Source organism: Cynoglossus semilaevis, chromosome 11 (assembly GCF_000523025.1).
Source record: "Cynoglossus semilaevis isolate Cse_v1.0 chromosome 11, Cse_v1.0, whole genome shotgun sequence".
In the NCBI taxonomy this organism is placed as follows: Eukaryota; Metazoa; Chordata; class Actinopteri; order Pleuronectiformes; family Cynoglossidae; genus Cynoglossus; species Cynoglossus semilaevis.
In genome coordinates, this window is record NC_024317.1 from 9,440,163 (window position 1) to 9,462,805 (window position 22,643).

Sequence of the window (22,643 nt, forward strand, 5' to 3'; positions counted from 1 at the left end):
TCTGCCCGGAGACACAGCCAGTGAACTTAACTCTGTCCTGTCCTTTAGAAGCTGCTGCTCTGCTTCCTCTAGGCCCTGGAACATTAGGCACATATTATTAGAGCTTCACCAGTGGTTCCCAAACACCTTATTTCTCTACCTTAACACATTCACAGTAATTGCCTCAAAACCCTAACAATTTTCCTACCATGGGAAAAAAATAAAATATATTGAAATGAACATACATCCATCTTGCTGCAGGACCCTACAACAGCTCTGCCCTCGCTCCCACTGAACGTTAAACCATATACAAACACTTCCCCTGGGCAAGAATTTAGACTTCAATAAAATGAATGTCTTGTTTGTATGTAATGTATTCATTTTTGCCTATGATGAAAAAAGATAACTGAGACCAATCAAATATGTTTGGAGGATCATAAAGGGGAGATTCAGGAAAGGTGGTTTCTGTAGACTGTATGCAGCATTACAGAGAGTCTATTGAGTATTTAAATAACGAGTGGGTCAGGCTCTAAATTAGTTTAGTTTTAACAAATAAACTACGGTTATTCAGTGATAGCACTAAAAGTTTTTGCAATTTTGCAACAGCTAAAAAAACATTTTTAATGAATGCCATTTCAATTGTTTGTAATGTTGAGTAAATGATTACCAAGCAGTGGTTCTGTATACTGAGGGCCATGTCCTGCTTCTCCAGACTCTTTCTCATCCTCAGCAGCTGAATGAGCAGACTGTGCAGAGACAACATGGCTCTGGAGGTCTCCAGGACCTTGGTCCTCCTCTCAGCCTTCTGGTGGTGGATGGCGGCCATCTGAATTGCCAGACTGTCTGCCTGGGAGCGGAGCTCATCCTCTCTCTCCCTCTGCATCTCCTCCAACACCTGCCAGTTTTAGAATCATTGAGCACCGTCACATTTAAACACTTGCGGCCCACGGCTTCTGTGTCCTCTACTTCACCTTGTTCCTGACACTGCTCTCCCTCTGCTTTGAGTTCTCAAACAGCTGGATCCTGTCCTCGAGCCTTTTCTGGAAGAACAGCAGGTCATGTGTTTGTGTGTGTTGCCGGGCTTTGCCGGTTTTCCCCTTGGACTGTGTATTTATCTGAAAAAAAAAAGAAAATCACACACACATCATTTCTATAAATGGATTGTGAAGTGCTTCCAACCACACTGATGTGATTAGAAATGAAACATCTCTGTCGAGCTGTTTATTATTTGACAATAACAATGTTCACTGATCCAGCAGCCACACAATGGAGGTCGACCACAATGTGGTTGGCACTGGTGTTTGCCATTTTTCCAGTTTTCATCTAGAAGACAACATTAGGTGGACCATTATCTCCTGCTGAGGTTTCATTGGAATTCCTAATGCTTGATTATTTTCCTAATTGTATCCTGGACTGATCTGAAAAGATCACAAATGCGGTGAAATAAAGTTTGACAAAGAGTATTACGAAGAAGAATTACATGTTGGGCAATTCCCTCCATGAGTCCCTTAGCAATAACAACAACAAACTAAAGTATTTATAGCCCTACAGAGAGGAAGTGCATTTTTTTCCTTCAGCAAATATTTTGAGAAAATCTAAAACAGCTTATATCTTATCAAATAATCCAAAGGATGAACAAAGTATTTCTACACCAAAGAGAAGAACAAAAAACAATAAAATAAGTTAAATAAATACCATTTGTTTCTCACAGTCCTTTTTCCAAGCTGCCAGGGAAGTGTGGAGTTTGGTTCTGGAGATGGCGTGAGGCAGCACCAGGCAGCGGTCCATCACAGAAAGGCATTTCTGGAACTCCAGTTTGATCTTTAGCCTGTCATCTTCAGACAGAGTCAGCTGAGTAGAACACAAACACCTAGGACAGAGGAAAGACAATTATAATATATCGTTAATAATCACAATGGGTTTAAGACATTTAATAATAAACAGATTAGAACTGTAAGCTACCTAAAGAAAGCTCGACAGTGCGCTCTTATCTCCTTCTGCTCCTGGAGCTCTCTCTCCATGGCTGCCTGCAGAGCCTCTCTGGTGGAGCTCAGGGTGCGTAAGGCTGCCTTGCCTTCCTGATGCAGCCTCTCCTGACCCTGCAGGAGAGTGCCTGCTCCTTGTCCCTGAGCCTGCCCTGCCCCTTGCTCTGGTTCCACCTGCAGCAGGGAGTGATTCGTCCCTGGAGGCAGAGATGAAAGCAGCGTCTGGGCTGTAGACGGCAGGATGGCTTTGACCTCTGCTACGGCACCTTGAATGGCACGCATGGTCATCTAAAATAAAAAACAAACAAAAAAATGAAAAACTTACACAAGGTTAAATAATTGTTTTCATTTAAATGGGTGATATTAAACACAAAGACATTTTGTGCAGATGTGAGAGTTGGACACTGTACTAAAAACTGTCAGTGGTTTGGAGTGGTCCAGTACCTTGCGGATGTCAGCAGCTGCCTCTTCGTCCAGGTTGTTGATGAGCTCCGCCAGCTCCAGGTTGTGAGTGGTCAGTATTTTCTGCCAGCAGTGCAGGTTCTGGGCCACATCCATCCTTCTGTCCACACCTCTGGAAAGTCCTGACAGATCCTTTTCTCTCTGTTTGTGGACCCTCAACTGGAAACCACGGACACAGTGATAAATATAGTGAATCACTATTTTAAATAAGAACGTGGGTGACTTTGTTAGAACAAAATTTAGATTTTTCTTTTATTCTTTCACCATTTCAGAGATGAGCTCCCTCCTTTTCTTAATTAGGCCACATCGCATTGCTCTTCTCTCTTGGTTCAGTGCCTCATCCAGTCTCTGTCGAAGCACCAGCAGCTCTTTTTGGGCCTTTTCCTGCAAATGGTCCGCTTGCTCCACAGGCACAGTGCTCCCTCTGGTGGAGAGAAAAAAGAATGACGCGATAAAAACGGATTCTTTCACACAGTTATTCCAATGTACAAAATTATTTATTGCTGAGGATCTCATGCTGAATGTACTCACCGTCTGAGGTGTGCGAACCAGCTGTCCAGATTACTGGAGGCGCAGGAGAATGTGTCAGAGATGAGGCTGTTGAGACTGTGGAGGCTGTGAACCAGAAACTTCCTCTGTGCATGACGTTCAGCCAAAACATAGCGCTGATTGGCAAGAACCACATCCAGAACCTCTTCAAGTTGATCCTGGACAAAAAAGGCCCAAAATAATCAGATCAACATTTTATCAAAAGTATCAAAAGTACAGGAATACAACAATGCTATGTGTACATTTTAAAGATTGATGTTACACTATCTTTGTTATTCACCTGGCAAGTAAAATATTCATGCTGAAGGCTTTTTACTGTGTTCTTCTCCAACTCGCCCATCCTGGTGGCCTCCTCCAGCTCTTCTGCGAAGATCTTGTGCAGCTCTACCCGCCGCCACTCAATGATCTGCCTCTGGACTCTGGCTGAGGCTTCTTCATGTCGAACCAACAGGATGCGCTGGAGCTGACTCTGACTGACTTTGTGCAATTTTTCCAACAGTGCACTGCACTGTAGGAGGTCCTAACAACAATACACACAATCAGTGCTATTTGAAAAAAAAACACAATTACCTATATACCAATATGATTTAAATGAATCGTGGCTACCTGCTGGTCAGCATGTCGACAATACCAATATGATTTAAATGAATCTTGGCTACCTGCTGGTCAGCATGTCGACACAGCAACTCAGCCTGAGCTTTTTCAGCTGCTTCCCTGCAGTGCTCTGCTTCCATTTCTTCTCGAGTCTCCAGGTTACACTGGCCAGCCAGGGCAGCCATGCGAGACCCTCGCTCCTCCTTCAGACGCCCCTCCATGCCTTGCAGCTGTCCATGAAGCACGCTGAGAAGCCTCTGTTGGGCCTGAGCAGTGGCCTGACCCTGCGACCTCAGGCTGCCCAGCAGTGATGACACAACATCCTTGTAGATCTGAATCCTGTTGGCCTCCAGGTTGTTGGTGGCTCGTAGGAGTGTAGACATTTCAAGGCTTACATGAAAGAAAAGATAGAGTATATTCTGAAGGATGTCACTGATACATTAAGTTGATGTATGTTTATTATTATTATTATATATAAAATGTGATTCATTAAAGACCATCAGCTTTTATGGAAATAAAATTATATAATTCTTGGTCAATTTACTTCTCTAAAGCCTGGTTCATGTTCTGTGGGTCCTCCAACACCATGATGTCCACGAGCTTGTCCTCAAAGGTGGCCTCATCTTTAATCGTCCCACTCGTGTTGCAGTCTGCATCCTCTGGGTCTGGATCACCTCTTTTCTTTAAAACAAAAAAGTAAAAGACATTTATATCAGCTCAAAAAATATCCAACAAAACAGCAAAACCAATATTTGTTAAAAAATAACCATAAAACCTTATTTTAAGCTTAGATTGTTTCAAACTGTAACAATGTGATTATATGTTAATTTTTATCACAGGGTCTAACATGTTGAATATTTCTTTCTAAAATAAAATACTCTTTCATCCTGTTAGAAGTTTTGGCTCTTGATGCCTTTGTGCCTGAGCAGGAAACCCATGATATGAAAGGAGTGAGTATATGTGCTATTCAAATTGTGTTATGTGAAAACAGTCAATATAGATTATTTGGAAAATAACAGCCTAAAATAGGTCTATTTATATTAGCTCACAGAAATATGTTTTATCATGATTTAAGAAATTTAAAAAAATGATTATACCCTTTGCTGAAGAAGGTGCAGTCTAGTTCTGAGCCCAATTTGGTTTACTGCCAGAAATCCAAGTAACAGCAGCACCATAATCATAAAGAATCCAGCCACAAAACCAGCAAAATGAACACCATGGTTAGGATGGATCTGAAAGAAGGTAAATTCAAGAAAAGCATCAGACTCCCTTCCCTGTATGGCACGGTTTTGTGTTCACAGCACAGCTATAAATCCTGAACTCACCCTGTCAGTGGAGTTTACTCTCAGCGTCAGATTGGCTGTCAGTGGACCAAACATGCTGACATCATTCTGCAAAAACAGGACAGCAACATCATATTAGTCTGTTCCCATACAGTATATACAGGTGTTCACTTCAGATGTTCAGTCAATACCTGTGAGGCATTAGAGAAGGTCAGAAAAGCCGGAAGGTCCAGGACCTCATTTTTGGGACTCCTTATGTGAGCAGTGTAATTGACAACAACCTGAGAACCAGCTGAGGGGAAACAGTGAAAAGTAGTTTACATCCAACAAAATGAAACTTTCACTCCAGAATTTTTAAAAATGTAAAATAAATATGATTTTTGCAGACAACCCACCCAGTAAACTTGAAGTAAATCTTTAAAAAGAATCACAAGGATCCTCTGGACTTTTTTGTTATTGATGTTGATTACAACATGGGAGGAATTTGTCAAACTGTGGTTTCATTAATAGGAAAACCACAATGTGAAAAATCGTCTGATGCAGACGTTATCATAAATCATAAATTACAAGATACTGGAAGTGAGATATACCTGAGAGCGAGTCGATGGCAAATGTTTGGTAGCCTCTTTCCACAACTCTGCCTTCAGTTCGTAAGGGAATTATTCCAGAGAGTGAGTCACGAATGGCCACATGAGACAGGTTGGTACCGCCAACTGGACCCATGTTGTGTATCCGCAGAAAGAAGGTAAGCTGAGGAGGATCAGTATGTCGTTTAACCTTAGAACCGTGTGAGACAAGAAGAGAAAAGTCAGTCACTGAATACTCACTTGAGTCTGAATATGCATTGTTTGATTAAGATCTGTTGGATTACCTGTACACACTTGTTAAATGTGACCCTGTAGGCAGATGAAGGCGGCGCATTTTGGACCTGCAGAAATTTTACAACACACTTAATCTAACCAGGAAACTCACTAAGTCTTCAGTTAACTACTCATAAAAAGATGAGCGATCTGGTCAAAAACTCACCTGAGGCAGAGTGGGGCCTGTGTTGTGTCTGGTCAGAGTGCTTCTCTGCACACGGGAGTGCAAGATGTTGGAGATGTGGTTAAAGGAGGCGTATAAAGAGCGACTCTGAGGACCTGATGAGGACGAGGGAGGGACGCCTGAGGAAGAAAACTCTATTTTATTATTTATTTATATTTAAAGCAGAGGGTGTATACTGTATTATTGTGTCATAAAATAAGAAACAAAAAGGAAACACACCTCCCTTCCTTAACTGTGTCATCTGTGCCTGTCCTCCAGACTCACGTCGCTGTAATACATGAAACCTGTAGAGACTCTGATGACAATACATACTATTTTAAACACTGAAAATCCAAATTTTAATCATTAAATTAATTTTCATTACATTTCATTTTCATCATCATCATCCTTGAGTTAATGAAACTTTTTTTTTACACGCCAGCTCTGTTCTGTTTGATCACTGATATTATGTTCTAAAATCTCAACTAGGCTGTTTGGGAAACTCACCCCCAGTTTCTGCTTCAGGGTGGATGCTGCAGATGATGATGAAAAAGATAAACACCATGTTGTTTCCGGAGATGTACTTTGTGATGATGGAAAAGATAAGCACCATGTTGTTTCCGGAGATGTACTTTCAGAGTCAGACTTATGTCCAGCATCACGTCCACGGACCTGGATCACTGAAGCCTGACCACAGCGCTGATGAGCAGCCGGTGGAGACAAACATGTCAATTGAATATTTAAGATAAATGACAATATGGAGAGTTTCGCCGCGGTCATGTGAACCTGGGGCATGGGTTTATCCGCCAGCTGCTGCTCTCAGCAAGCACAGCTAGCTAGCGGTCTGCCTGCATCTTGTCACAGTGTTTTTAAAATGTACAGCGAAGCAGGAGCCCAAATTCGTCTGCGTGTTGCTGAAAAAACGTTACTTTTGGGTTGAAAACCTACATATCGGGTGTATGTTACCGCTTCGGTCTCCGTTGTTGAAGACTTGTTTTTCGAACATAAACTTCATCATGGAAACTTTTGCTACCGCTGCACTTTGGAAAAGATTCCAAAACTTGGAACAACGGCATTTCCTCTCAAAGCGATTAATTCAACAAAGTACACCCGGTCATTTCCGATGTGGACTTTCAAAATAAATAGGCATACGGAAACGTTGTCTACAGTTGTGCAGGCTACGCTTTTTTACACCCGCTTTACCCTTTCTTCTTAAATAATACACTACTATTTATAAACTGTATACGTTTGCAGGACACCATCTCCCATTATAATACAAAAATGCAGATGCGTTTTGCTAGTAAATTAAGCCTTGCACTCTCTGTGCTTTTATACTGAAACTAACGGAATGTATGTTTCGACCTCGCGCTAGAAGAATTTATTCTTCTATAATCCTTTCACCTATTGGTTCAAACTCTTACAAAATGTTCTTTTGTTTATTTTGTTAAATACCATGTCAACATCAGTAAGTTAAAATATAGTACAAACGCGAGCTGAAGAAAATCAGGACAATGTTTACAACATCAGTAAGTTAAAATACAGTACAAACGCGAGCTGAAGAAAATCAGGCGACAAAAGTAGTCAACTCGGTTTCCAGTTTCCAGATCGATGTAACCAGTGATGCAGTTGCTGCAGTTGTGTTTTCCAAAATACACAGTTGGATCACACTGCGGTGGATTTGCTACGAAATGACTGGAAAAGAAGCGACAGCCGGATGCGACGCGGACGCGACGGTGATTTTCGCCGAGTCTGTGTATGTCAACATCGAGCTGCTGAGTGTGGCCACAGTGTGTGGAGCTCTGACCGGAGCTTTAGCCGCTGCTCTCCTCTACGTCTTCTGTCTGAAACCCCTGCTAATCAACAGACAAGTGAGAAACAACACACTTCAGCAAAGACCACTTTGTCTTTAGGAATATAATTATGTTTTGAAGTGATTAACAACAAGGTACATTTTAAACAGCATTCTAAAAGAATGAATATTTGGCAAATAAATAGTCATTTTTCTTTTAAAAAATTAAAATGATAAATTGAACTATTTAAACATTTTTTAATTAAGTTTTTAAAAAGAAAGAAAGCAACAACAAGCCTAGGTCAGACTTGTTTAGTTGATGCAGACGCCGCTTTTTAAACGTCAGGATCAGCTTTGTCTCTGTATATGAATATGGATAAGGCCTATCTTAAATAAGGTAACATGCTTGTAATATCACATAGTGACATGATAAAAAAAAATCTGGGGAGGAAACTATAATTTTTAAACCACATGTACTGTCTCAACAGGGCTACAATGCAAGGAGACTGCTTGAACCTGACGATGGGGAGCAGGACAACAACCACAGTGACTGTATCAGCAACAGTAGGAAGGAGGTGCCTAGTGGTACCACCAATGAAAAAGTATTACTCTTTCTCACAAACACTGTCTTTGTCCCATATTGTTACAAACCTATCCCTACCTGTAAATGAGTGACGTGTGTGGGCCCACGTACAACCTGTGGTCAAAGTTTTTGGAAAATAGTGTTTACTAGTCTTTAGCCGTTAAATCTGAGTCTGCCATTAAAGATGTTTACTTATTGACCAGGAAAAGAAGCAGCCACCCATGAACAGTGACGTAGCAGCATTTGCCTCCAGAGCAAAGGTGGTTTATCCCATCAACCAAAAATACAGAGTAAGTTGGGTTTTTGCTCCCTTCCTGTCTAACACAGAGTCATGTTTGGATGAGTTAAACTCAGGTGGAAGTTTAACTTCAACATGGTGTAGTTAGTTGTATGTAGAAAAGTTGTACATTAACAGTTTGTAATGACATCATCATCTCAGCCTTTAGCAGATGGAGCGTCTAACCCATCGCTACATGAGCAGACCAGGTTGCCAACAGTGGCACACGAGGAGTCGTCTTCCTCCACAGGTGAAGACTCTTTGAGCCAAGAGCAGGACAATGATGACAGCAGTCACTTCATCTCCTCCTCACTGGTCCCTAAGAGCCTACAGAACCAGAGCTTCACCCGGGTGTCTCACTACCCTCACACACTGACCCAGGCGGGGTGAGAGCCTGTGCTTTTTAATGTTATAAACACAAGTCAATTCTGTTTTGCTGTGTCTTAAAGTTATGTTGATTAGAATGAACAGAACAAGGTTTGCTTGAAGTGATTTTTTTTCTTGATTATTTCTGCAGTTTTGAAGGCAGGATCAGCCTTTACTGTTTAGCTCTGCAGGACATTCAGCAGCTTTGTTCTAAGCTACAGGAAGACAAATACACAGTGAGTTGATATATATTTGAGTTTTTCAGTTCCAGAAACATTAAACCTCCTTTAATTGTCATTAAAACCTACATATGTGGTTTGATAGTTTACCTTTATTCAATACAAAAAGGACAATCCTTAAACTGCCCAATCATTTAAACTGAAACCCGATAACTATTCAATCTGCTAGTTAAAAAATACACAAAATTACTTCTGTAATTTTTTTTTCAGTTCTAATTTGAGTCTGCTTCTTTTTTTTAATGTACTGCGTAATTTCTTTTCAATGTAGAATAAAGGTTAAACTGATTACTACATAGAACATATATAATTTAGTTCTTGTCTAGTCTAGGGTTAATTCCAGTATTTTTTTTATAAATCTTCTAGATTTTTCTTCAAATGCTGAAAATGATTTTTAGCAGCAGATTCCCTAAAGACAAAAGCGATGCAGACTTCTGCAGGAGAATTCTTCAAGGGCAGGAAAAGGTAAAGGCAAGCCAGCTTCTCTTTTTAAGAACTTAAAATATATATGTTTTTAACAATTTAACCCTTTAACTTTTTTTAGAAAATAAATGAGCTTCAGAAACAGCCGTCATCAGGCCATATTGCTGAGAGGAGCAATGACTCTTCCTGTACATTGGAGGAGATCGAGCGAGCTCAGAAGGATCTCTTTGAAAGCAGTCTTCATATGGTAATTGGAGTAAATTAGAGTTTTTATACATGAATACTTATTTTATCCTAAACGTGATAGTCTAGTGATAAAATGTCCTTGTTTATAGTCCAAAGGTTTTAGCAAACAGTTGGCAGACCTGTTTCACCATCTCCTGGGAAAGACTAGCGTTTTCTCCCGGGATGAAGCTCAGGATGTGATGCTGTCTCTTGTTCAGAGTCTCGTGTCGGTTGAAAACCACCTGGTGAAGACACAAGAGGCTGAGCTCAGAGTGAGAAACACAAGCTGATTCCTCACGTGGTGCATCATGTCCTGTGAGACTGTAAAAATGGACTGAATGAATAACTGAACGTCTCTCACTGTTCCAGAGAATCCAGGAGAAGCTGCTGTGGTGGGAGGAGCTGACGGGACTTCTTCAGTCCCAGCCAGCTGCACTGAAGAGAGAAGTTTGTCTGCGGCTGAGTTTGATCACCACGACCCTGGAGCAGCTGACTAGTGATGATGTCTTGACCTTTAACCACATGGAGAAGATACTTTCTGATGTTCAGGGCATCCTGGGGAAAAGCTTTCAGCAGTGCACCGAGGGTGAGAGGGAGAGAGGGTAAAAGTTGCCCTGTTGTAGCAGACATAGATATATAAATTTAAATGTCTAAGCCAGGATAAAAGAACAACTTACCAGCACACACTGATCATGGTTTGAAAGTGTTTGATTATGCTGAAGTGGTCTCTGGTGGAAGGCACCAGTGGACGACGTCTAACCTACTTTTCAAACACAAATGAAGAACTCTCCCAAAATAGAACCCTTTCTGGAAATCCTCTTTAGCTCATGAAACAAGGTCAGGTTCTTCCAGGACAAAACTGAGCATCACATTTTTTACTGCTGCTCTGTTATACACTGCATTACAGACACTCAGAGTGCTGTCCTCCAGTGTAACCTCGTGCAACAATAATAAAAAAAAGACATAAAAGACTCAAATTTTATTTTAAATGTAACTGAAAATGCACTTTGCATCTTGTGCTCTTTTTATTTATTCTGTTGATTTAGTGGATCTAGTTGAGGTGAATTACATATTGGAGAATATTATTGACTTAATTACAACCCCAATAAATGAGTAGAATCCGGAATGACGTTCACTTGTTCTTCTCGTGCTGTAGATTGCTCACAGAAGACGAAGGAGCTTGTCATCGACAGGTGCAATAAAATAGAGTCCAAGCGCAAGAAACTGCAGAGGAGCCAGACCAAGGAAAAGAACCGTGTTCTGGAACAGACCCAGGCTCACGCTGACCTCCAGCAGCTCACCAAAGTAACAGCATTTTGTCTTCTTCACTTTATTTTGTAGAATCAAACCAGGATTTGGAAATGTGGTTGGTTTACTGAGACCACTGTCACAACAGTTCATGAGTCTGTTCTCTGCCTTCACAACACAGTGAATGTTAACATAAATGCAGACAAAAAAACACAAATACACTGGTGTTTAAATCTGACCTCTGACCTTTGGCATAGGAGTACCAGGAGCTGCTGCTCAGACATAGGCAGCAGACGTCTGATCTGGAGCTGCAGCAGGAGAGCAGAGTGGCTGACGCTCTCAGTGACCTTTGGAGGGTAAAAAATAAATACATTTTAAGTTGTATGTGTTCAACACAGAGTCATGTGGTACTATTTCATAGTAACTTGTGATGTGTGTGTCTTCAGAAACTACGTACTTCCTGGTCAAACAATTTCAGAGACCAAACCAAGGACAGTTTCTTGGCCTCAGTCTCTGCCCAGTCCAACGTCTCTGCAGAACGCTGTGAGAAGATGTGGACAGACCTAGAGCAGGAGGTAGAAGTACAACTGCAACAGGTGGAGTGCACAATCGAGCTGCAACTGAAGAACGTGAGGTCTCAGCTGGACAAGGATGGACAGGTGGAGTCCACAAGTTGGATCTCATGCATTTATCATCATGTCAGACTGGAAAAATCGTCAGTCAGAGAAAATAGCATAACTGGGAAAAAAATCGTCAGTCAGAGAAAATAGCATGTGGTCATAGAGTTGAGTTGAGTTCATAATTAATTACTATAATTATAATGGCTCACACTACAGCAGAAAGAGGGTGGAACGCTGGTGCTGATCTTTGCTGTGGTGTGGAAAATTTCATTTTTTGACCAGCAGAGGGCAGCTGTGTGTATTTATATCATAAAATGAATACATCCCGAGAAAGAAAAGAAAGAAAGAGAGAAAGAGCCGCAAGGATTTATGTGGCAGCAGCCAAACAGTTGTGGCAAATCTTAAAGAAATGTTTTGACATTTTTTAAATTAATCAGATTAGGTTTATTTTTGATAAATAAATAATTTCTGATACAGCAACATACCGTCTTTTCTCATGTTAGGAATGTTAATTCATCTTGACTATTTACAATTAATCATGATCAGAAAAAAATCAATTATTGTGTAATGTTACCATTTGAATTTTGTTTCTTTAAGCTGCCAAACCTGGGCCATTTTTGTAATCTAAATGATCCAAGTTATCAGTCACACAAATTATTCACTGCTTCTGTTTTCCTCTAAATAGGAGCGTAATTAATAGAACGTGTTCTATGAACTTAACTCCAGCAGTAGGTAGTATGCCATAACTCTAGCACAGGCTCTAAGTCAAATATGTCACAATCTCTTGATCAGTATATAATCATATAAAATTATAGGTTCAGTGTGAGCAATCACTTAGTGAATACAAGAAACGCAGCATCAGAGCCAGGTGCCAGTCAACAGTTGCTGTTCTTAACATTTCTTCTACTTCTCTAGATGTGGACTGAGGAGATGTCTTTGACACAGTCTTGTCTCAAACATCTAAGTGAACAACAATTGAGGATTCTCACAGACATGGTGTCCAGACAGAGCTACACTCTCAACAGGTGTGATGTCTTTCTCTTCTTATTCAGGTTGTGAATGACAGTGCTGCTGCAGTTTGTGGGCATATTTGTTTTATATAGGAATCAATAATATTGATGTGCTTTAATATGGTGCAATATAATCTGGTGCTCAGGGATGTAGGGCGGCTGGTGGAGAAGAAACATGAGCACCTGTTGGCTGCAGTGCAGAGGAGTTTTGTGGTCAGACACTTCTGTCTTCACCTGCTGAAGGAGATGAGGCTGTCCAAGCTGAAGGTGCTCTCTCAGACTGACTTCAGGGCCGTGTTGATGGAAGATCCCAGCAAAAGCTCACTCTGTGTCAGTTCATCACTAAAGGTACGGGAAACAGTGATGCATGATGAATGATGTGGCTTTATTTCATACTGGAGTCTGAGGATAAATGATGTGGAAATGTCTCCGTCTGTTATCAAACTCAGAACAGCAGTGCCAGTCTAGCAGAGAAACATCTGGGCCCAGAGAGTCAACTGGTGAGCCACAGTTTCCAGCAGGAGTTTCTGTCCGAGTTGGAAACAGGAGTGGAGTTGCTTCAGAGCCACGCACAGATGGTGGTTGGTCACGCCCTCAGTCAAGCTGTCCAGCAGATGATGGAGACCACAGCTTCAGAGTCAGGACTCTCTTCAAAAACAAATGACAACTTAAAGGTTTTAATTCCTTTTTTTTTTTTTTTTTTTTTTAAGAAATTTACATGAAGTGTTTCTAACCTTTTAATAAACAATAGGGTTTTGTCTGTCCTTAGCACCACTTGATAGAGGCTGTGTCAGAAAGTGTTTACCTGACCAAAGACTCACTCACTGCTCTGGTCCAAAGCTACTATTCACATCTACAGGACCTGACCAGGAATCTCCTGCAGGAACAGCCCAGACTGAACCAGGGTGAGATGTCAATTCATCAAATGAGTGAATGACATTGTTGTTGAAAGATAAGAACCAATTAAATTTGTCAAAAAATTCAGAACTTGAAAAAACTCAGCAGCCTCTGTGCATGCAGTTCAGTGGTTTCTCAAATGGCCAGTGTTTAAAATGTGTCCACTCTGCTCTTATCTTTTATATATCTTTATTTTCTCCACGTTATTTTTGTTGCTGTCTCTGTCCTTATCTTTTTTAATAGTTATGTATCATGTTTGTGCGAACACAGCTGTTATTTTTTTTGTTGTTCTAAATTGTCTGAAACTTCACAGAAACTTGACAGAGCCAATTAAAATGACACCGTTCCTCTGGTGCACTCAAACCTGATGTAGTATTTTAATTAATTCTTATGCATTTATAACATCATTAATGACTTTTGGAAGAGAGTTTCATTAGTGAGTTACTTATGTTATTTACAAATGAAACCATACACTTTTGTCCATTTATCTTTCAGAGATAAATGAGAAGCAGGAGAGCAGCAGTCAGCTGAACAGAGCCCTGCAGAGGGAGCTGCTGAACTGGGGCAAAAAACCTACGTCTGCTGAGTTTCAACAGAGGTAAACCAACACAGACAAGGTTTATTTTTATTGGGTTTTTCTATTTTACCATTTTTTATTTTTGTTCAACAGGGTTGAACTTAACAAAAGGAGAGCGTTGGATCTCTGTGATGTAAAACAAGAGAAGACGTATGAGGAGCTGAGGCAGAAGAAAGTGGCCCAGGATCGAGACATTGAAAAGGTCAAAGGACAACTTGAGGTCAGCGTCTGTTATATCAACTGTATTTCGCTCTCATGTTTTTTAAAAATAAAATAAAATAGCATGCACACACAGTGAGAGCTAATTTATCTGGCCCATATAGAGTATTCAGACACATTGGTTGAAGCCTAAATCACTCACACTTTTAATTTAGCCTCAAAACTTACCCAACAACTTTATGTAATTTAGAATAGTCGTACAAGCCACACTTTAAAGAGTGGACAAAAATTAGATTTTTGGCCTATGGTCACCTACTAAAAACGAATTGTAGAAAACTAAAAAGTCAGTGTTACTGTCTCAATTAGGAGGCTGAAGAGCAATTCATAAATGATCTGGCAAACTTGGCCCGAGTTTCTATGCACAGTCCAGAACCAGAACCCAGCGAAGAAGCGAACAATGCAGGTGAGTAACAACAATAAAAGTCAAGTGAAAAAGGATTAAAAGTCAATGCGTACTGACCTCTCTGTGGCATTTCTCATCAGGTGATCAGAGTTCTACAATACTGGACCTGTTAGCCCTGAACCCAGCTCTGGATCCTGCCAAGAATCCATCGCTGACTCCAACCGTTACAGCTCCAGTGGCTAAATCCAAGATAAAAAAGAAAAAAGCACAAAAGTCCCATCTCAGCTGAGGGTGATAACATTGTGATTTACATTAAAGTTTACATTTTAATCAACCTTTTTTAGCAGGGCTGATGCATTATATATATGTGGGCAAAATGTTCTGGAACAATAACAGCTATATAATGTTTAAATGTGTCGGCTAAAGCTCATTTGCTTCTGTAATTGCAGTCAAGTTTAAATCCTGCCAATCTGTAAAGTAATAAATCTCTTCCATATGGACGATTTGTTCATTTTTTTATCAACACTTAATACACAGAGGTTTCCTGCTGCAGGCTACTGTTATTTTGTCCTTCATCCAAACCCACATTGCATTTCATACCATGCCTCATTCACTGCATTGATTCCTATTGATTGCTGAGTACATATAGGATGATGGATGTGCTTCCAGTTGAGTTGTCGGTTGAATTGGAGATGTCCGTTGTGATTGTAGCGGAGTGCAGCTACTCAGCGATGAAAGCCTTGCCCTTCACTGGCTCTAATGGGGTTTTAAGTAAAGTCTTTATGGATGATAATGCGGAGTAATGGTGAAAAGTACTGGAGGGCTGAAGTCTGGCAGGCACTCGTGTGTCCAGGCAGCAATCTAGCAGGCAATTCACCCTGCGCCTTGTAGTTTACTGTCAGTTTAGAGTTTTAGGAGTGTCAATTAGCAAACATCAATTTTTAATCTGACCTTTATTTTCATGCTCACCTTGGATACATTACCAATTATTGTCACAGCACGCTGAGAAAATATGTTCCTGGCTCTGCCTCCCTCACGCACACATGCTACAGCGTCCTGCCAAGAGTGCAGTGTGTCTCTCCTGCTGTGCATGTATCAGAAATACTATCAGAAATAAGTTCTGTCGCTCGTCTACGGCGAGGGGAAACCATTTGGATGTATTCTGAGGTCCCTTAGGGTGCTGCAGGGACTTGTGGGAAGATGACCTGATTTCTGATTTCCTCCTCTCCTGCCTGCCTGGACTGTGAGATCTTTGCAGCTACAAACACAGAAGCCGATGAAAGGACTGTGACAGAATGAGCCGTCCTGGATCTATTTGGAACAGTATAACCGGAGACCAAGCGCCGGCTTTAATGGACCTGCTTTGAATAGATTCAGGTGAGTGGCAACAACCCTGAGATCACCTCTATGAATGTAACATTAGTCACACGTTCACGAGCTAATTTACGTTTGTAATGTCAAAAGTGTAGTTCCTTTTGAGACACAACAGTCCCCTTTGATTTCAAAACACTCATCTTAGCCCTTTACATGAAATGAAATGTCACAAACTACAGTTAGTCATTTCCTTCGATGCAGAGCGTGTCCTGCAGCAGGTAATAGAAGAGTGTGGAATAAAAATGTCCAGTGAGGTAGAGCTGTGCGCAGTGTTACAGCGTCATCAGATCAGATGGTTGGTTATTTTAAGGCCAAAAATAAGGTCGCTGTGCAAACTGCTACTCAATGAGGATTTTCCATTCTACGACGACTTCATCAACTACGTACAACTGCAACAACCCCTTACAACTAGATGAGAATTATTTCGATTGCAATATAAAAAATATTTATTGTGCACCATGACATACAATTTATATGTATATATATATATGTATTACAAATGTGACCATTTTTTGAAGTTGCAATTTAATGTTTTAAATTCTACTTATATTGCTTTTTACATATGATTAAAAAACTACTTTTAGCATCTTTCTATGAATACAAACTTCATGCAACTTCATAAAAACAAGCAAAAACTATTTTTTATACTTTAAAACTTTCAGGTACTGCCATGGCTAACCTGCAACAGGAATACCCGGGGGTCCTACTGGGGATCCTGGAGGAACTGGCCAACATGCGCCAGTGGCTCACTTTCCAGGACCTCTGTCGGATGGTCAGCACCCGCTTCGACCTGGAGCACCTCATCGAGCTCAGGAGTCTACTTTTTGCCGCTGCCAGTCGCGACCCGTGTTTCCCTGCCACACTCTTCAGAGATCGTGTTTCCACCAGAGGCCAGGGACTGTCGCCTATAGGTGTCGCTGCTGATATTGTGACAATTTTTAATCTAATCCAGATGACGGGTGGGGCTCCCGATGACAGTCAGCCAATGAGTGCCCAGACAGTCCTTCCAGTTGATCAGTATCCAAGCCCCAGTCTGCCTGGAATTCACCAGCTAAACATCTCTGCTCGAGAGAGAACACGCGCTCACTCAGATTCTGGGGGAAGGCCTATTGATCAACATTTTCTGATTCCAAACTCTAGTTACTCATCCCGCAAGCGAGGAAGTCTTCCCCCTGATCCCATCTCCCTTGTTCCCACCCCTCCAATCAGGGCGAGAGCTGTGTCTTTTGACTTGCCTCACACAACACATTTGTACTCTAGTGGTCAAAGTCACGACGTCATGAAGAATATTTATTTGCCTTTGGAGACGGACAGTGAGTCCAGTGGAGATTCTGCTCAAGGGGAAGTATTTGAAGCTGAGCAGGCGTCATCAGTTGACCAGAAGAGAAACATCTTTAGGAAGGACTTCCATAACCAGCCTCCTTTAATTCCACAGGTCACAGTCAGTGAATCTCCAAGTCCCAATAAACCGCAGTCAGGCTTTGACAATCAGAGTTTTGAAATGATTCCAAATCCTTACCCTTCACCAACTGTACTCCACCAAAAGCCAGAGCAGCGGGCAAAACACGAAAGTCTTGATGACCTGCAGGACTCTACTTATTTTGGACCTGGGTCGCTTCCAGACTGGTCTCCGGGACACCTTCATCCACCCAAGTCACAGAAGTCCATCTGGAGCAACAAAAGTCACAGTCTGGAAGATCAGATAGGCATGAGCACTGCCGGAATAGAACCCCAAAGGATACAACTTCCCAGGCGATCTACACCTGCTTTGGGCTCCACGGGAGGTGAGAGTGCAGATAGTGGATTGCCAAGTGGAGGTGATGGAGTCAAAGCTCAGGGAACCCAGACTGACCCACCGGATCCCCGGCGTCTTCGCAGCCTGGTCCACGCAGATCGTCTCTCCTTCATGACATCTTTGGATGACCCGGAATTTTGTGAGGACGACATCAGCGCTATCTTTCGTTTCTTAGACGACATTAGCATGTGTGGTTCAACTGGGGTCCTGCACCCCAGTGATGGAACAGGGACCCTGAACCAAGACACACCAGAGGCCAGACGTGGACGCCTGGGTCAGCTGCAAAGGCTTTTTCACTCACTGGAAAGCAGCGATGATGGGCTGAAGGCCAGCGTGTGTAAGCTGCTGCTCCGTATGAGCCAAATAGAAAGACAACTGGAATCACTGAACGATGTAAAGGCGGAGATTTCTCAAGTGCTTTCTGCTCTGCAGAGGCTGGACGAAAAGATCCAGCAGCCGGTGAGTGGTGTTGGACAAAGTAGCAGCAGCGGTCGATGGCTGGAGCCTCTCAGTGGTGTTTCCTCATTCATGAGCCACCCTGTAACTCCGTCTGAGTCGTCAGAGCCACAGCCTCTGTCAGTGTCTGGACAGCTGTACCCAGCGACCAGCACCAGTAGTCTGGACTGGAGCAGATGGAATGTTCCTGAAGAACAGACAGAGAGCAGCAAAGGACAGGCTGATTTAAAGGGCGGAAAAAAAGAAGGGAAGAAGGACGCATCGTCTCGCCGCACCTCTAAAACACAGCCTGAAGAAAAAGGTGTCTCTGATTCTAAACAGCTCAATGTGGTCAGTTCTGCCAAAGACTGGAGCGTTTCATTCTCTAAAGGTAAAAATGGAAAAGCTTCGCATGGAAAGATTGAGCAGGTAGGACATTTTTTTCTGGTTTAGATTTTACCTCTATGTTTTTGGTTGAGGTCATGAGGCCAATCAGACTGAAAGCAATATTTGGGTTATTTGAAGAATCCTTTAGTGCATTCTGCAGTAACGTTTTTTCTCACATTATTGTGATTTAACGTGACATGTTTTTAATGTGTTCCTTATAGGGAGATCAGTCGAGTAGCACGACTAACCTCCTCACTCAAAAAAAGTCAAGTCTGGTGGAGCAAGTGTTTAACTCGTCCCTGTTTCGTCATAAGGACAGTAGTCTCACTGGTGGACTGACCTCTGGGAAGGTCATAGAATCCAGACTGGCCGAGGGGAGGGGAAGACCCATCTGGACTGTAGATGACAGAGAGGCGAGGATCTCTCCTATGGACATGCAGGTGGGAATGGGTTGAAAAGGAGGGCCAAGTACAAATACAAACAGCAGGCTGATTTGTTTCTTTTTTATCGTAATTCCTGAACACTTAACATGCACAGCAAGTAGTAGTAGAATTTTATTGTTAGTGAATATTTGACCTTTTCTGAATTTGTTTTTTAAACACTTAACATGCACAGCAAGTAGAATTTTATTGTTAGTGATTATTTGACCTTTTCTGAATTTGTTTTTTCAGACCCAAGAGTCTCTGAATCCCAACAACATGGAGTTCTGGATGGACGACATCTACACTCCGGGCTACGATGCACTGCTCAGACGTAAAGAGGCTGACATGCGTCGGGCCAAGGCCTGCAAATTGGCTGCACTTGTGGGAACCGTGGTCTTAATCATTCTCATCATTGTCATTCCTATTTGCACCATGAAGTCGTGAAGACAATCTCAAATGATCCACATCATGATCTACTTTATTTTTATTAGTAGTATTTATTCATTTGTTTTCAGTAACTTCTGTTCTGCGCCAAAATTTGGAGAGTGAGACTGGTGAGAGTGGGACTTCTCTGCATGTAGCACCAAGACGTCAGGAAGATGAATGCGAGTGTCGCTGGGCAGGCTAACAAAAAACTGTTTTTAGATTAGGTTGTTATAGCATGTAAAATTAAGTGATCTTTTATTATTTTTTCTGAATGAGTTAGTGTCACATTTCATTGCTTTGTTCTTGTATATGTTATATATTTTATGTAATGATTACTAACTATGAAAGCTTAATACTGAGCCAATGCAATGTGTAACATTTAATTTCCACTGCGTAGTTTTTATTTTCATTCGGTTTTTGGAATCAACACTGTTAGAAAATAACATTGTGAATCAGCTTCAGCCTTGAGCACTGCCTGACTATTTTGCTATCCCCATGAGAACACTACAGGGCTAAAATTCCTCCTTTTTAAAACAATAGTTTTATCAGTACTTAAGGGTTTTACATTTACTGTTTTATCAAGTGAAACTGATGGATTCTGTCCACAGCAGTGTTTTTTTCTTTCTTTTTTTATTGTATCTTTGTTTGAATCACCTTGTACCTCCGCTAAGTAACAGGCTGAACAGCAGCACTCAAACTTAAATCAATAAAACAAATATGATATTTTTCTAGAGTTTTCTCCCTTTTCTCTTCCTGGAAAAATATGGGCTGTTTAATACACTCTTAAATGTGTTTGTGTTGCCTGACAGTGTGTTTACCAGGGATCAGGTTTCGAGAAATGGAGGATAAAAGTGTTGTTGTTGTTGTTGTGGGTCATGATGATGTTTTGGCCCTGGAGCTGTGAAGGAGAGGGGAAACACTTTTCCAGTAAACCCTCTCTGAGTGGGAGATTCCAATTGTAATCCAATTGATGGGATGCTCGGAGTGCACCTATGCACATTATCTTTTTCCTGCACTCCCTCGGCCAGAGCTTTTCCATACACCATCATACTCACTTAGCACCAACGGGTTCAGCTAGTTCCCTTCAGACATGGTGAAACATTCCATTTTCTAAAGTCCTCCTCACTTCAGTAGACATTTAGTCTACACTGAAGATGGTGGTGCAAAAACAACCCACGAATAAAAAACAAAATATGTAAACCTGTGACTTAGCTTAGTTTGATTTATATTGCCGTTTAACTGAATCTGTGATAAACTGTATTTTGCACATCTGTTCTCATCCAAGCTATAAGATTACTGAATAATAAAAAGGAATTGTTACTGCAGGGCCGACGGACTGGGTTGCATTATATTTCTTGGATATTCATGTTTCTGTGCTATCTACTTAACATTGCTAGCTATGGATTATTTTCATTAGATTACACAGATAAGCTTTTTTTTTCTTCTCTCAATTTATGGAACAGACACCAAAGTGCACTAAATGTCTGTGTGGGGGAGCTCTAACAAATCCCTGTAGTGTTTTGTGGGACCCTTGAAACTAACTTTGCTTTCTGTACAAAAACTGCACAGGATGTATAGACAGCATCTTCCTGAGTAGGTGTATATCAACAGAGTGTTCCCCCTGAGACCGTTTGTGGATCCATTATCCTTCCATCGGTGCCGCAGACTAACGCTGTACTCAGCACAATTAGCAGGTGCTTCCTCTGAAATGTCAGTGCATGAGAGCTGTCTGATGGTTTTTAATGCTGAAATTTGTAATTTTATTACTGCAGAATCATGCACTTTTCTTGACAGATAACAAGAAATCTGTGAACTCATTATTCAGGTACACACTCTTACAAACAGCATGTAAATTAAAGGGAAACCTGTGGGTGTCACTGTACCCAGGTTAATGTTGCACAATGCTTTGTATGACTGTAAACAGAGAATGTTGACTTATGTTACCCATCTGAATAAACTTGAGAAAGTGGTGACATGACTTTTGCAGTATGTTTACCTTTTCATCAGTCACTATTACCATAATGCAAATGAATCCACCTTATATTTGTACAATGAATGCAAAATAGGTAATTGAAAGAAAGCACTGTACTTATGCAACTTTAATCATAGTTGGGAAAATAAAGAACTTTTCAGTTCAAGAACAACAAAAGCTATCTGGTGTAAAAGGTGAGTTATGGCAGTTTTAATGATCTGCGACTGGAGGAAATGCACACGTAGAGATGAATAATTGAAAAGGACAGCTAACGCATATTGACTGACAAATCCTATTATCTCAGATCAACTCTAATGGGCCTGCAGGATTCACATGCACACTCGTACCTGCACACAAAATAACACTACATCAAACAGCCAGTACATTGGGAAGACAATCTTTGACACACATCGGCAACGTGTGCTAAAAACTCACAGCTGTGAATTGATCGTGCATGGGTATACTTATTATCTTCATTGCTCTGCAGAACTGCCACACCTAGATATGACGCTGTCTGTGGTTGATTCATGATTCTGTGTTATGTGATTCCCACAACAACAGCAGAGTACAGTCACTGACTGTTTCAAATCATTTTTGGAATTCCACTGTGAATATGGGAACGGCTTAGAGCAAAAGGCTTATGAACAGGAATGACAAACATGTGTTAACGGTCATGGTGTGACAGACCCAAGGCTGAACTTTGTCAACCTCCAATTGGATTATCAAGTTACCAATTTTATTTTAGCTTTTTATTCACAGAAATATATTGTCTCTTGATGCTCTTTTCAAGAAGATTCAAATATTTAAAAGAAAATGCAAGAAAGTGCAAAGTACTGTCCTCATATTTGATACCCTAGTTAGAATTACAGAAAATATTACAATTTTGGAATATTCTATGAATTGTTTTTCAGATACACTGATAAAACGTTTTTTAACCAAAAAAGATTCTCATTGGTTTTTTAATGTAAAACAAGCTTTTAGTCATATTTTTGCTATGTGTAGTAAGATGTAAACGTTTTCCGTTCTATAGTCAGAATGTTCTGAAAACAATATATTTTTTAAAAATTAGACAAAACAGGACTGTTTGACTGAATACCGCAAGAAAACGTATTTATTGAATCAATACAGAAAAAAGTCCGATAGA

General features: G+C 41.1%; 3 protein-coding genes and 1 long non-coding RNA gene across 4 annotated transcripts in view; 2 read left to right on the top strand and 2 right to left on the bottom strand.

Annotated features, from left to right (window-relative positions):
• LOC103386250 (limbin) overlaps positions 1-7,303 on the bottom strand; it is a 10,333-nt gene extending 3,030 nt beyond the window's left edge. The window contains 21 exon segments of the mRNA XM_025060239.1: positions 3-75; positions 647-874; positions 951-1,094; positions 1,675-1,849; positions 1,942-2,252; positions 2,409-2,585; positions 2,691-2,850; positions 2,958-3,133; positions 3,256-3,495; positions 3,635-3,959; positions 4,114-4,250; positions 4,667-4,801; positions 4,895-4,960; positions 5,044-5,144; positions 5,443-5,629; positions 5,724-5,780; positions 5,879-6,015; positions 6,116-6,191; positions 6,383-6,417; positions 6,463-6,574; positions 6,662-7,303. Coding sequence (XP_024916007.1) covers positions 3-75; positions 647-874; positions 951-1,094; positions 1,675-1,849; positions 1,942-2,252; positions 2,409-2,585; positions 2,691-2,850; positions 2,958-3,133; positions 3,256-3,495; positions 3,635-3,959; positions 4,114-4,250; positions 4,667-4,801; positions 4,895-4,960; positions 5,044-5,144; positions 5,443-5,629; positions 5,724-5,780; positions 5,879-6,015; positions 6,116-6,191; positions 6,383-6,417; positions 6,463-6,574; positions 6,662-6,670 — 3,061 coding nt within the window. The 5' untranslated portion in view covers positions 6,671-7,303.
• Positions 7,304-7,388: 85 nt separating this feature from the next.
• evc (EvC ciliary complex subunit 1) lies at positions 7,389-15,185 on the top strand. Its single transcript, XM_008320429.2, has 20 exons — positions 7,389-7,743; positions 8,153-8,266; positions 8,451-8,537; positions 8,687-8,910; positions 9,042-9,126; positions 9,493-9,591; positions 9,671-9,796; positions 9,885-10,046; positions 10,144-10,360; positions 10,931-11,079; positions 11,280-11,378; positions 11,469-11,681; positions 12,558-12,667; positions 12,799-13,000; positions 13,102-13,326; positions 13,422-13,557; positions 14,045-14,147; positions 14,220-14,346; positions 14,652-14,748; positions 14,829-15,185. Exons 1-20 carry the CDS (start codon positions 7,564-7,566, stop codon positions 14,975-14,977), a joined length of 2,904 nt encoding a protein of 967 aa, XP_008318651.1. The 5' UTR covers positions 7,389-7,563; the 3' UTR covers positions 14,978-15,185.
• A 1,101-nt stretch (positions 15,186-16,286) lies between these two features.
• Positions 16,287-21,447, top strand: LOC103386253 (UPF0258 protein KIAA1024-like). Its single transcript, XM_008320431.3, has 3 exons — positions 16,287-18,721; positions 18,901-19,119; positions 19,351-21,447. Exons 1-3 carry the CDS (start codon positions 16,733-16,735, stop codon positions 19,543-19,545), a joined length of 2,403 nt encoding a protein of 800 aa, XP_008318653.1. The 5' UTR covers positions 16,287-16,732; the 3' UTR covers positions 19,546-21,447.
• LOC112487755 (uncharacterized) overlaps positions 18,372-22,643 on the bottom strand; it is a 72,644-nt gene continuing 68,372 nt past the window's right edge. The window contains exons 2-3 of the long non-coding RNA XR_003051153.1: positions 19,020-19,105; positions 18,372-18,500 (exon numbers count right to left, since the gene is read on the bottom strand). This is a non-coding gene — a long non-coding RNA (uncharacterized LOC112487755). The remainder of the gene's footprint in view (positions 18,501-19,019; positions 19,106-22,643) is intronic.